Source organism: Tupaia chinensis, unplaced genomic scaffold, assembly GCF_000334495.1.
Source record: "Tupaia chinensis unplaced genomic scaffold, TupChi_1.0 Scaffold144741_1, whole genome shotgun sequence".
Lineage (NCBI taxonomy): Eukaryota > Metazoa > Chordata > Mammalia > Scandentia > Tupaiidae > Tupaia > Tupaia belangeri.
In genome coordinates this window covers 1,073,322-1,086,267 of record NW_006204601.1, presented here as the reverse complement: position 1 = coordinate 1,086,267, position 12,946 = coordinate 1,073,322, and the positions used below count along the sequence as shown (strand labels likewise).

The 12,946-nt window shown below is 43.3% G+C and overlaps 1 protein-coding gene across 2 annotated transcripts in view; it reads left to right on the top strand.

Moving 5' to 3' along the window:
- Positions 1-2,121: 2,121 nt before the first annotated feature.
- Positions 2,122-12,946, top strand: part of DHX8 (DEAH-box helicase 8) — a 46,591-nt gene continuing 35,766 nt past the window's right edge. The window contains exons 1-9 of one of the 2 annotated variants that reach the window (XM_014583787.2): positions 2,122-2,436; positions 6,057-6,142; positions 7,204-7,276; positions 7,665-7,750; positions 9,557-9,666; positions 10,044-10,439; positions 11,403-11,547; positions 11,643-11,846; positions 12,739-12,826. In XM_014583787.2, the coding sequence (XP_014439273.1) occupies positions 2,289-2,436; positions 6,057-6,142; positions 7,204-7,276; positions 7,665-7,750; positions 9,557-9,666; positions 10,044-10,439; positions 11,403-11,547; positions 11,643-11,846; positions 12,739-12,826 (1,336 nt within the window). In that variant the 5' untranslated portion in view covers positions 2,122-2,288. The remainder of the gene's footprint in view (positions 2,437-6,056; positions 6,143-7,203; positions 7,277-7,664; positions 7,751-9,556; positions 9,667-10,043; positions 10,440-11,402; positions 11,548-11,642; positions 11,847-12,738; positions 12,827-12,946) is intronic. The other variant, XM_006167406.3, reaches the window with a different exon arrangement.

Below are 12,946 nucleotides of genomic sequence, written 5' to 3'. Positions count from 1 at the left end.
AGTACTCTTAACAGGGTCTCATTTGCCCCGAGCCTTACCAGTTGGTCAGTATCATGGGCACGTGAGCCTGGAGTGTCCAAAGGCAAACATCTTTCCCAAGGACCCAGTATCACTTGAATAGCAGGTTACCATTATGTCACTAAACCAGACCTCTATAAGCCCTTTCACATAGATATCTTAAAATAAAGCAAACTCCGTATCTGTTTCTTCTTCCAGTTAAATATTGGAGGGATGCAGAAGAGAAAGAGGAATTTTTAAAGGCAGAGATACATGGAAAAGGGAAGTCAAGTCCTAAAAGTCCTAAGTCCAATCTGGAAGTTGAGCACCTTGATCATGTGCAGGGTTTCTATTCTATTAATGGGAAAAAGAAGGAAGAGTAAGCCGAGGAACAGAAAGAGCTCAGAGTACACAACTGATTCTTTAGGAACCTGGAAACATGGGGCTCTGCATGTGTACTGGAGGGAGTCCAGAGGCACACCAGTGAATGCTAGCCAAAGCAAAAGGCAGCAAGAGGATCTGATTTCCTCTTTTTTTTTTTTTTTGCTATAGGGCGCTTGCGCTTGCCAGCCAGCCAGCCAGAGAGAGACAGAGAGACAGAAAGCGAGAAATCACCCCCCAGGGGGGATGGCCACGTCGCAATCCCTTCTCCTCCATTCTCCTCTCGGGATCTTGGGCACACACGCACACGCGCCCAGGGTGAGTTTAAGCCACTGGGTCTGGGACTCGAACCGCGGTCGACTACATGGGAGTCCAGCGACATAGCCATTACGCTAACTGCTGGTCCCTGATTTCCTCCCTTTTTAATGATTGGAAGACCACTACAGGTGTGTCTGTTTCCAAATGTGTCACACAGAGAGGCCTGTGCTTTGGGAAAATCCCCACTTCACCTTAGAGTTGCTACAGGGAAAATGGGACTACAGTAGGAGTCGTGAGACTTGTGCTTATAACCTTTGGTTTACAGCACAGCTGCATTTGGGGGGACAAATTCCTAAAGAAACTGAAGGTACTGGTATCAGGAAAACTGGGAGGTTGATAAGTGGGCTTTCACAGGAGAGGAGGCAAGTGGCTCTGTGGGGTCGGGTCTCAAGACTAAGGGAATCTGTGCTTGACAGATAGCTTTACTGTGACCGTTGTTTTGGCCAATTATAGTATAATAGTAACTGCCCCAAGAGAGCAACATTATCTTGGCTAGGTAGTGGAAGTGTCAGTTTCCTGATATGATAAAGGAGACCAGGTAACAGAACCAGGATTCGTCTTCTTCTGGTCTATTAAATGTCGGATGAGATTGGACATCAGGAGCCACGACGCAGCGAGGCCTGGGAAAGTGCAGACCCACCGTAAAGAGTTTTGCGAGGGCCAGCAGGTGGCGTGGTGGTTAAGGGTGCTGGATTCCCACATGGTCGACCATGGTTTGAGTCCTAGACCTGGCGGCTTGCTTTCTCAATTTTCCTCTCTCTCTCTGATCAAATTAATAATAATAATAATAATAATAATAATAATAATAATAATAATAATAATAATAATAATAATAATAATAATAATAATAATAATAATAATAATAATAATAATAATAATAATAATAATAATAATAATAATAAAGAGTTTTGCAAAACAACAGATGGCTTAGTAGTTATGTCGTTGGACTCCCATATGGGTGACCACCGTTCGAACCTGGTGGCTTCAAAATCAGGCCTGGTGCGTGACATGCATGCCCAGGATCCCCGGAGGAGAATGGAGAAGGGATTGTGGCGTGGTCATCCCCCCAAGAGGGTGATTTCTCGCTTCTTGTCTGTCTCTCCCTTTCTGTTTCCCCAACGACTACACGCGCCCTATAATAAAAATCTCTCTCTCAAAAGGAAAAAAAAAAAGAGGGGAGGGCGAGTTTTGCTTTTTCCAGACTTTGATTCCTTTATCAAGGCTTCTAAAGGGCAGACAGGCGCTTTGCAGCCCACTCCTCGCACCCCTTCCGCAGGCCGGGGTCGCCCTCTGCCGGCGTAGGCGGGAGCTGGCGGAGCGCCGGTTTTCGGGCATGTGGCCTGTGAGGCAACCTCTCGCCTATAGAGGGCGCGGAAGGGCGTGCAGACTAACCCATTCTTGTTGGCCCTTCCTTAAGCACTTCCTGTTTGATCTCTATGATCTATCCGGTTGCGACCTCAGAAGTTTCTGAAGTTATCAATTTTGCGTAAACAAAGGGGGTCGTACGCTGACCCGGAAGTGGACGCTGGAACTTGTCCGGAGTATCTCCGAGCGCTGGTGGTGAGAAAGGAGGCTGGGGGAAAGCTGGGTTCATGGCTGTGGCTATGCTCTTGGCGGGGGCCCTAACCGGGTCGGAGCCAGGCCCCGCGGAAGAACTCGCCAAACTCGAGTATTTGTCTTTGGTGTCGAAGGTTTGCACCGAGCTGGACAATCACTTGGGGATCAATGACAAGGATCTAGGTGAGTCCAGGCAGATCCCTGCGGCCTCTAGGCTTGGGACTGAGGGGATCCGAAGGAAAAGGGTGGTTGATGGGCCTAGTGTGTGTCCCCGTGTGGGGTCTGTCTCTCTGTCAGAGACCGTGCGGCCATGGCCTCTGCTTGCGAGCCCTGCATGCCAAGCTGTTGTTAGAAACCTTCCCAGAGCTGTCAGTGGAGACCCGGGCAGTAGTCTGTGGTTGCATTTTGTTTTTTTTTCAGTCCCAAATAATTAGACAGCTTTAACAACAGTCGCCGCCGCCGCAGCGATGAGGAAGAGTACTGATATGTGTTGAGTGCTCATACGTGCCAGATAGACTCAGCTCTTTATTACATTATCTTATTTGGTCGTCAGGACAGGTGTTTGTGCTTTTAACTGTGTTCCTGACAATTCAGTCTATACTGTCTACACCTGGGGAACCCAAACTGAGGAATTAGAAAAGGCTAGGGTCTTAGAACCAAGACCATAGGTAGGTGGAGCGTAGGAGAGGATGGATGGGACCTAGGGCATGAGTTGGGGGGAGGGAAAGATTGACCTGTGGTAGGTACAGGGATGCTTGCCCCGTTGTATCTTGGGAGGACAGAGAATATAGTTTGTAGATGGGGGGTAGGTTTAGAAATGATGACGGGAAGAGCAGTGAGAGCATTTCATCTCTTCTGTTTTCTGAATGAAGATGAAATGAAGTCACCAATTAGAGGGGTGGAAAGGAAGGGATGTGACAGGAGGGAAGATGTGTGACCTTGGGTAAGATAGTTTCTCTGAAGCTGTTTTACTCATCTGCGAAGGACGGTGATACCTTCTTTGCAGGACTACCCTGCAGCACCTAGGAAGCATGCTCTGCAACCAGTACATTTTAGTTCACTTTTCTCGTGCCTCCCAGTCAAGCTGTGCCTGTTCTTTTTTTTTTTTCTTGATCTCTCTCTCTCTTTTAGATGATAATGAAATGGTGATCTTGTCAGTTTGCTATCTAGGTAGTATGTTTCCTTCATTCAGCAGAAAGTGAGCTAGGAGACTGGGACTACAGCAGAGAATAAGAGATTCCTGCTTTCAGGGACCTTCCATTTCTCTGTATTTTTGTTTTAAATACTAATATCTTGGGTGCTTTTTCTTGGGTGCTTTTTTTTTTTTTAAGAGTTTTTTTTTTTTTTTTTCTATAGGGTGCGTGCACTCACCAGAGAGACAGAAAGTGAGGAATTACTCCCCAGGGGGATGGCCACACCACAGTTCCTTCTCCATTCTCCTTTTGGGATGTTGAGCACGCACACACACGTGCCCAGCCTGAGTTTCAAGCCACTGGGTCCAGGACTTGAACCGCAGTAATGTAACCATTATGCCATCTGCTGGTCCCTCTTAGTGTCTTCTTTTTTTTTTTTTCCCAATTATTTATCTTATTTATTATTATTATTTTTAGTTCACCAGAGAGAGACAAAGAGAAAGAGAGGGAGAAAGTGAGAACGCATGATGGCAGGTCCAGGACTTGACCCCACCAGCCATGTGGGAATCCAGTGCTTCAACCACCGTAATACCTGCTGGCCCCCCTCTTGGCCTCTTTTTTTTTTTTTCTTAACAAGTATCACCCCTTTCTTTTTTTAGAATTATTTAATTTATTACTTTTTTTCAATTTGACCAGAGAGAGTCAAGGAGAGTGAGAACGCAAACCACCAGGTCCAGAACTCAAACCATGGTCGACCATGTGAGAGTCCAGCACCTTAACCACCAAGCCACCTGCTGGCCCCTTGGCCTTTATTTTTTTGGAGAGGTTTTTGCTATAGGGCGCATGCGCTCACCAGAAAGAGAGGGACAGAGAGACAGAAAGCGAGAAATCACCGCCTCGGAAGGGGGATGGCCACACCGCAGTCCCTTCTCTTCCATTCTCCTCTCGGAATCCTGGGCACACACGCACATGCACCTGGCGTGAGTTTAAGCCACTGGGTCCGGGACTTGAACCATGGTTGACTGCATGGGAGTCCAGCGACATGGCCATTACACCAACTGCTGGTCCCCCTTAGCCTTTCTTAATGAAAACAAAAAAGTTATTGAGACCTTCTAGTATTTGTTTTCATGTTAACTTCATTCGGTACAAAAGTAAAAGGAGGTATAAACTCCATATTCTTTTGGTTCATATATAACTAAAGATCCCAATTAATTTGCAGATAAACCGCAAGTATGCTTTTTTAGTTAAATATAGAATTATAAAACCAATAATGTTAAAAATAGTAATATTGATTTAATATGATAGTATTGTTTAGTTGAGACAAAACTGTCAAGTTGAGTTTAATAACCACAAAGTATGTATTTGCTTCTTTTATATTTTGTTGATTTTATTCTTTTGATCTTGACCTTGATGGATTATTATTTAAGTCAGTGTCATTATTTTCTGTTTTCAACAATAAACTTGTTTATAACTACTAGTCCACTTTTTAAAAAAAATGATTTATTTAATTCTATTTGTTGTTATTATTATTATTATTTTTTTAATTTGGCCAGAGAGACAGAGAAAGGGAAAGCAAGAAAGCAAACTGCCAGGTCTGAGACTTGAACCATGGTCAGCCATGTGAGAGTCTAGAGCGTTAACCACCACATCACCTGCTGGCCCCACTAGTCAATTTTTTTTCATGGTTTTTGCCATAGGGCACCTGTGCTCAGTGAAGAGAGACAGAGAGAATGTGAGAAGTCACCTCCCAAGGGAGCATGACCATGCCACAATCCCTTCTCCTCCATTCTCTTGGGATTTGGGGCACACACGAATACACACCCAGTGTGATTCGGAAGCCACTTGGTCCAGGACTTGAACCTTGAACCATAGTCTGCCATATAGGAATCTAGCACCTTAACCACCACATCACCTGCTGTCCCCCCTCTCTTTCCTTTTAAAGTTTATTTATTTCTTACATGAAAGAAAGAAGCAGAAAGAGGGAAAGAAACAGAACAAGTATCCTAGTAGGGTCTTCACACTCCGTTCTTACCTCCATCCTCAGACAGGATCAGAGGTAGGCACATACCCTGGGTGCTTCCAGGGAGACCTCAGACATGACGTGGGCCTTCCTATGTGGCCTCAACATCTCGGAGTGTTGTGTTACTGTTGTGCTACTGTGGCTGAAAGTCTTTTAATTAATAAGTAGATGCTAATAGATGTTTTAAGAAGTAGGTTTGTGGAGAAAAATATGAGGACAAGTAAGTCTTTCATCTCTTTGGAGATTGTATCACCCAGATCCTGCCTGTCCTTGTCATGTAAATTGGGTCTGTTCTTTCTGAAAGCATAGAGAGCATTCTACTCTGCATGTGTCGTGTATGAGAATATGCACGTAGGCTTGTAGAATCTGTGTGGCAGTGTGCCCAGTTTTGTGAGAAGAGGGCAGAATGGTCTGGGGCAAATAGGTCTTTAAATTAGATGTATTCAAAGGCCCACCTGAACCACTTTGTAGTAATTCTCTAGACACATATGGGTAATTTCAGTCTAAATTTTCTTTCTTTACGTCACACTGGATGGTGGTCTTTGGTTTTTATGATTGTAGGGTAGACTAATTTTGTTTTCAACATACTGAAAACTAATATCTTGCCCAAATGTCCTTTTATTAAAATTTAAATCTCTTTTCATTTGCAGCTGAATTTGTGATCAGTCTTGCTGAGAAAAATACCACCTTTGATACTTTTAAAGCTTCTCTTGTCAAAAATGGTGCAGAATTCACAGTATGTATATCTGGAGACCCTAGTTTCTTTTCATGTTACTATTTATTTATTTGGGAGATTTTTGCTCTTAGGGTGTATGCGATCACTGGAGAGACAGAGGCAGAAAGGGAGAAATCACCCCCTAGGGGATGGCCATGCTGAAGTTCTTTCTTCTCCATTCTTTTCTTGGGATTGTGGGCACATGTGCACATGTGCCCAGTGTGAGTTTTAAGCCCTGGGGTCCAGGACTCAAACCAAGGTTGACTACGTGGGAGTCCAGCAACATAACCATTATGCCATTTGCTGGTCCCACTATTTTTATTACTTTTAATTTTGCCAGAATGTGCATGTGCTTGCCAGAGAGAGAGAGAGAGAGAGAGAGAGAGAGAGAGAGAGAGAGAGAAAGCACCCTCATGGGGGGGTAGTCACACCACAGTCCCTTCTCCATTATCCTGTCCTTTGGCATTAGGGGCATGTATGCACATGTGCCTGGAGGTTTATCAAGCCACCGGGTCCTAGACTTGTACCACACAGTCAGCCATATGAAATCTAGCCACTTTCACGACAACACTGGCTAGCCCTCATGTTACTATTGAATTTAAATTTTGGTAGAATTTGATATAGGAAGAAGATAGTTTATGCATACCAATTAAATAAGCCATTAAGTTTGTAATGTTTACATGCTACAAAATCAGTGATAATGTAACTGTATTTCCTTTAACATCTTTCTAGAAAAACAGGCAAGATTTTCATTAGCCCTTTGTGGGTATTTACGTTCTCATTATATGAATAAAGTCAGAAACAAGAGTCTAGGTTTTGGGATAAATCGAAACCATGGGAAATAAAATGTTTGCAGGGAGCTAAGTAACTTTTCCCCATGAAGAGTTCTAAATATCACTGTAAAGCTACAGTGTTAGGCTTGTGCTATACCAGGTTGATAGTCTATACTTCATGTGTTCCATTTAGCTAAATTCAGGTCTAAAACCATCCTTCCCTAAAGGACATTCTTTCCCCTTTTCCTTTTCTAAGTGTATTTAAACAGTGATCCAGGGGTTGACAACTTTCGTTCTTTCTTTTTGAAGGATTCTCTTATTAGTAACTTGCTGCGTCTCATACAAACCATGCGGCCTCCAGCAAAGTCTTCTACCAGCAAAGGTAAGCAGAGAGCTGCCAGCTAACTTGGCCTCCAGAATGGTTTAGATTATGAGCAACCTGTAAATTGTGCTTATTTTCCTCTCAGCAGCTGCTAAGCAAGTAAATGTTCTAGTAAAATTTTTCAATTGACTTAAGGTGTAATTAAAATGAGAAGATATAATCAAGTAAGTGTGGTGTACCCACTTCCTGCTACATGCCCAGATAGTTTGTTCAGGGCTTTGTAGTCAATGAGTTTAGGAAATTAAATTATAGTAGTGTATGTGTTAATATGCTATAAAATGCCATGTTCTGTTTTAGTTTGATGCAAATCTAATATTGAAATTATTTCGTTAACTAATATGATTTTTATTGTTTTATTTGAACCCTTTCATGCTGTTTAATAAACAAGATCCAGTTGTTAAACCCAAAACTGAAAAAGAAAAGCTGAAGGAACTCTTCCCAGTCCTTTGCCAACCAGATAACCCTTCAGTTCGGGTAATGATATGATTTTGAGAATGTCTAGTCTAAGTGTGTATTTCTCCCACCCTTTTTCTTTGTCTCGTATTTTCAAATTTAAAGTCATCACTCTCTGAGCACCTCCTATATACAGAAGGGGTCAAGGGAAATGAGACTGGGAACTGTGGGAAGCAGCAACTAGAGATATGAAATAGTTGTAATTATTTATTTCCATTTATTATTATTTTTTTAATTTGACTAGAGAGAGATAGAGAGAGAGAGAAAGGGAGAAAGCAAGCCGCCAGGTCCAGGACTTGAACTGTGGTTGGTCATGTGGAAATCCAGCACCCTTAACTACCTATGCCATCTACCAGACCCGAAATTGTTATAAAATAGCTTACTGTTCTGGAACAGATGCCTGACATGTGAAATTAGAAATTTTCTTTTGCTCCATTACACATTAGAAATTCTAATTTTTGAAATATTTTGATTTTTTTTTTTTTGAGAGAGATTTTTGCTATAGGTAACGTGTGCTCACCAGAGAGACACAGAGACAGAAAGCAAGAAATCCCTTCTCCTCCATTCTCCTCTCAGGATTTTGGGCACACATGTATTGCACCCAGTCTGAGGTTCAAGCCGCCGGGTCTAGCACTTGAACTTTAGTTGACTACATGGGAGTCCAGTGATATAACCATTACGCCATCTGCTGGTCCCTTGATTTTATAAATTCCATTTCAGCAAATATTTATTGAGTACTTACTGTATGCCAAGCACTGTTGTTAAGTACCAGGCATACAGCAGAGAACAAAACAAACTAGAGTCTCTGCCTTCTTAGAGATTACATCTTAGCATTGAGGTGGAGAGATCAGGAAATAAACACATAATCAGTTTAGTGGATTGATTGTGATCTATTAAACTAAAACTGTTTTTGAAATTAAAATGCATTTAAAAATACCTATTAATACCTATTTAGTGACTGCAGTAAGCTATATAGCCCCAGTGAGGTGCTACTTTATAGTATGTTCACTTTACACCTAGTCAGATGTGCGTTCATAAATATGTATATATCAGCTGTGCTTGCTATTGAAAGTCTTTAAGTTAATTAAGATCTTTAATGAATCAATAAAATGTGCAGAAAAACAGTTTCGTGGAGAGTAGGCAAGCAGTAAACTGACAAGTAAATAAATATGTAACACAGTGGATAAGGATATGGATTATGGAAAAAGTAAAAGTAGAGGGGACTGGGGAAGGGAGTACAGAGTTGCATTTTAAAAATTTTAACTTCTTGGAACCAGCAGATGGCATAATGGTTATGTTGTTGGACTCCCACATAGTTGACCGCTGTTTTGAGTCCCGGACCCTGTGGCTTAAACCTCACACTGGGTCTGTGTGTGCATGTGTGCCAGGATCCCAAAAGGAGGATGGAGGAAAAGGGATTGCAGTGTGGCCATTCTCCCTAGGGGGTGTCTCTGTTTCTCTCTATCTCTCCAGCAAGCGCAGGCACCTTATAACAAAAATCTCTCTTTTAAAAAAAAAAATTCTGACTTCTATTTTCTAGTTAAAAATCACTTGTATGGTCTCATGGAGGAATGATTCATATCTAATTGCCTGCTGTAGGATTGTGTTAAAGGGAATTTGCTATGTATAAAAATGACTCAAGAACATAGGTCTATTCTTTCTGCCTCTATCTCATATCATCTTGGGAATACCTTTCTTCTGCTTCCTTCACAATAGTGGCTAGTGGTACAGGGACTGTCATATTTATAGACACACTTGAAGTGCATACAGACTCTTTTGAGTGTTTTTCTCTCCTTTAACAAACTTTGCTGACCTTTGTCCCCTTAGACCATGCTGGATGAAGATGATGTGAAAGTAGCTGTGGATGTCCTGAAAGAACTGGAAGCTTTAATGCCCAGTGCAGCAGGCCAGGAGAAGCAAAGAGATGCTGAACACCGGTTTGTCCTTAGTGTCCTATGCTTTGGAAGTTTAGAATACTATGATGGTCGAATTCTGTGGACCAGCCAAGCTAAATGTTGTGCAAGTTTAAACAATCAAGATTGGCTATGTACCATAGTTTGGGATGTGTTTTCACTGCTCCCTGTCAAGAACATTTGTGCAGCAAATGCTAAGAGGTTCAAAAGATAGAAATGGGGATTGAAAGAGGCTGATCCTTTCTTGGCCTGCAGGGATGTCATCATTAACGCAATTCTGTAATTTAGCTCAACACTTGGTGGGGCCCTACCATGTGCATGGCAGCTTGTTGGGTGCTTTGGGATTCAAAGATGAAATTGGGCTGGTTTCTTTTTCAAACAGGTGCTTATTGATTTGTTAGGGACAGGACAAAGAAGAAGAAGCGGAGTCGGAGCCGAGATCGAGACCGAGAACGAGATCGAGACCGAGACAAAGATCTCTCTTTTGACAGAGAACGAGACCGAGAACGAGACCGAGATAGAGACCACAAGCGGAGACACCGATCCCGGTCTCGATCACGTTCCAGGACCCGGGAGAGGAATAAAGGGAAGTCTAGATATCGGTCCAGAAGTAGGAGTCAGAGTCCTCTCAAAGACAGGAAGGACCGGGACAAGTATGGGGAGAGGAATCTGGACCGATGGCGGGATAAGCATGTGGACCGCCCTCCCCCAGAAGAGCCTGCCATTGGGGACATTTACAATGGCAAAGTTACCAGCATCATGCAGTTTGGATGCTTTGTGCAGCTGGAGGGACTAAGGTAATTGCTGGTGTTCTTTCATGCCTATGATGGACAGAATTTCTTTTGTCACGGGGAGTTTTTACATTCTAAAGAGTTATTATGATTAATGAAACTTAAATCAGCCATAGAAATTGACTTTGTGTTTGAAATGTTACAAAGCCATTTATTCCTTCTTCTGTCTTCAGGAGCACTTCCCTTTACTGTTTGGACAAACAATTTGTATTTCCCCCCTCCCCCCATCAACAAATGTCTTTTGTTTGGGAGGGTAGTAATATTTTATTGTTTGGTCGCCTCGTTGCTAGTTCCTCTTGAGTTTAAGATTCTTTTCTTATTTTTAAGAGGGCTTTTTTGCTAAAGAGCGTGTGTGCTTGCTGGAGAGAGACAGAAAGTGAGAAATTGCCCCTGGTGAGGGGGTGGCCACGCAGCAATTCCTTTTCCTCCATTCTCTTCTTGGGATTTTGGGCACACATGCACATGTGCCTGGCATGGGTTTTTTTTTTTTCTTTCTTTCTTTCTTTTCTTTTTTTTTTTTTTGGAGAGGTTTTTGTTATAGGGTGTGTGTGTTTGCCAGAAAGACAGAGAGAGAAAGAGAGACAAAAAGCGAGAAATCACCCCCCAGGGGGAATGGCCACATCACAATCCCTTCTCCTCCATTCTCCTCTTGGGATCTTGGGCATGCATGCACACACGCCCGGCATGAGTTTTAAGCCGCCAGATCTGGGACTCGAACCGCAGTCGACTAAATGGGAGTCCAGCGATATAGCCATTGCGCTAACTGCTGGTCCTTGCCTGGCATGAGTTTTAAGCCGCTGGGTCCGTGACTCAAACTGTGGTCAATTACATGGGAGTCCAGCAACATAACCATTATTCCATCTGCTGGTCCCAAGATTATTTTCTTTTGTTCAGTCCCAACAAGGGTGGAAATTGGTTGGGGAAAAGGTATTTTTAGGCATGCTCCAGATGTGTCTGACTCTCCCTCAGGAAGCGGTGGGAAGGCCTGGTGCACATCTCTGAGCTCCGGCGGGAAGGCCGCGTGGCTAATGTGGCAGATGTTGTGAGCAAAGGCCAGAGGGTCAAAGTCAAGGTGCTGTCCTTCACTGGGACCAAGACCAGTCTGAGCATGAAGGTAGGTGAGATTGTCCAGCCTCTTTCCACATCTGATGGCCAAGGAAATGCCAAGAGGACAGCAGGTGAGCTAGCTCCCTTGTTTTTGTGTTTTAGGATGTGGATCAAGAGACTGGAGAAGATCTGAACCCAAATCGACGTCGAAACCTTGTTGGGGAGACCAATGAGGAAACCTCAATGCGGAACCCAGACAGACCCACTCACCTTTCCCTTGTCAGTGCCCCTGAAGTAGAGGATGACTCACTGGAGCGCAAGCGCCTCACCCGCATTTCTGACCCAGAGAAGTGGGAGATCAAACAGGTTGGGCTTTAGCATCTGTATTGTCACCCAGCATGTAGCATGGTGGTTAAGAGTGTAGGACCTGGAGCACAGCAGCCTAGGGTTAGGCTGCTTGCTAGCTGTGTGTTGCTGAGCCAGGTTACTCTACCTTTTTCTGCCTTCAGTGCCCTCATTTCTGAAACGGGGCCAGTGGTGGCGGAGGGGGGATTAAATGACTTAGTAGAGGTGAAACTCTTAGATTAATGCTAGTTGTTATGTAAGTGTTCATTATTGTTTTCATTTTTCTTCGGGGAACATCAGAACCACAATATCTCAAGCACTTTGTAGATGCTAGGGCTAGGAGGATGAATACAGTAAGCCAACTATAGCCTAGTGGTTAAGGGAACCAGATCCCACATGGCTGACCATGGTTTGAATTCCAGTGCTGGCGGCTCGAAAAACATGCTGGGTACATGTACATGTGACAGGGTGGAGAAATGGAGATGGGATTGTGGCATGACCATTCTTTGTTATGGGGTACTTTTTCCCTCTGGCTCTTTCTGGTACAGCCTCTGGCAATTAAAAAAAAATGAATATATCATGGTTCCTATCCTTGAGTAACTCAAAGCCTATTGGAGGAAACAGATCTAAATGAGTAATCGTAAAGGGGTACATATCACATAGTAAGAAAGGTACAGAGTGCTGTAGAAACAAAGGAGGGAGTAGGTAGCTCTTCTTCGGGATGACACTTTGAGTCCATGCTTTTTGGCACTGTATTGTAGAGTCCTCTTGGCGGTGGGATATATGACATTTTGAAGCACTGGTGTCTTGGGTCCGAGGAAGAAATCTTGTTCTCCTAGTGAGACCTTTCTCCTTGGAGAAAAGAGCTTTGATTCTTGTGGATTGCAAATGCTGCCTTCTGTCCTTTACCTAGATGATTGCTGCCAATGTCCTTTCCAAAGAAGAGTTTCCAGACTTTGATGAAGAGACTGGCATTCTCCCTAAGGTGGATGATGAAGAAGGTAATTAGCCATTTGGATTGAGCAGGATAACTGGCAAGTTGAGTTATTAGACTAGACAGTTTGTAGTTGAACTCATTGGTTACTGATCACTTCATGAGAGAAAAAGAGAGAGGCAGAGGG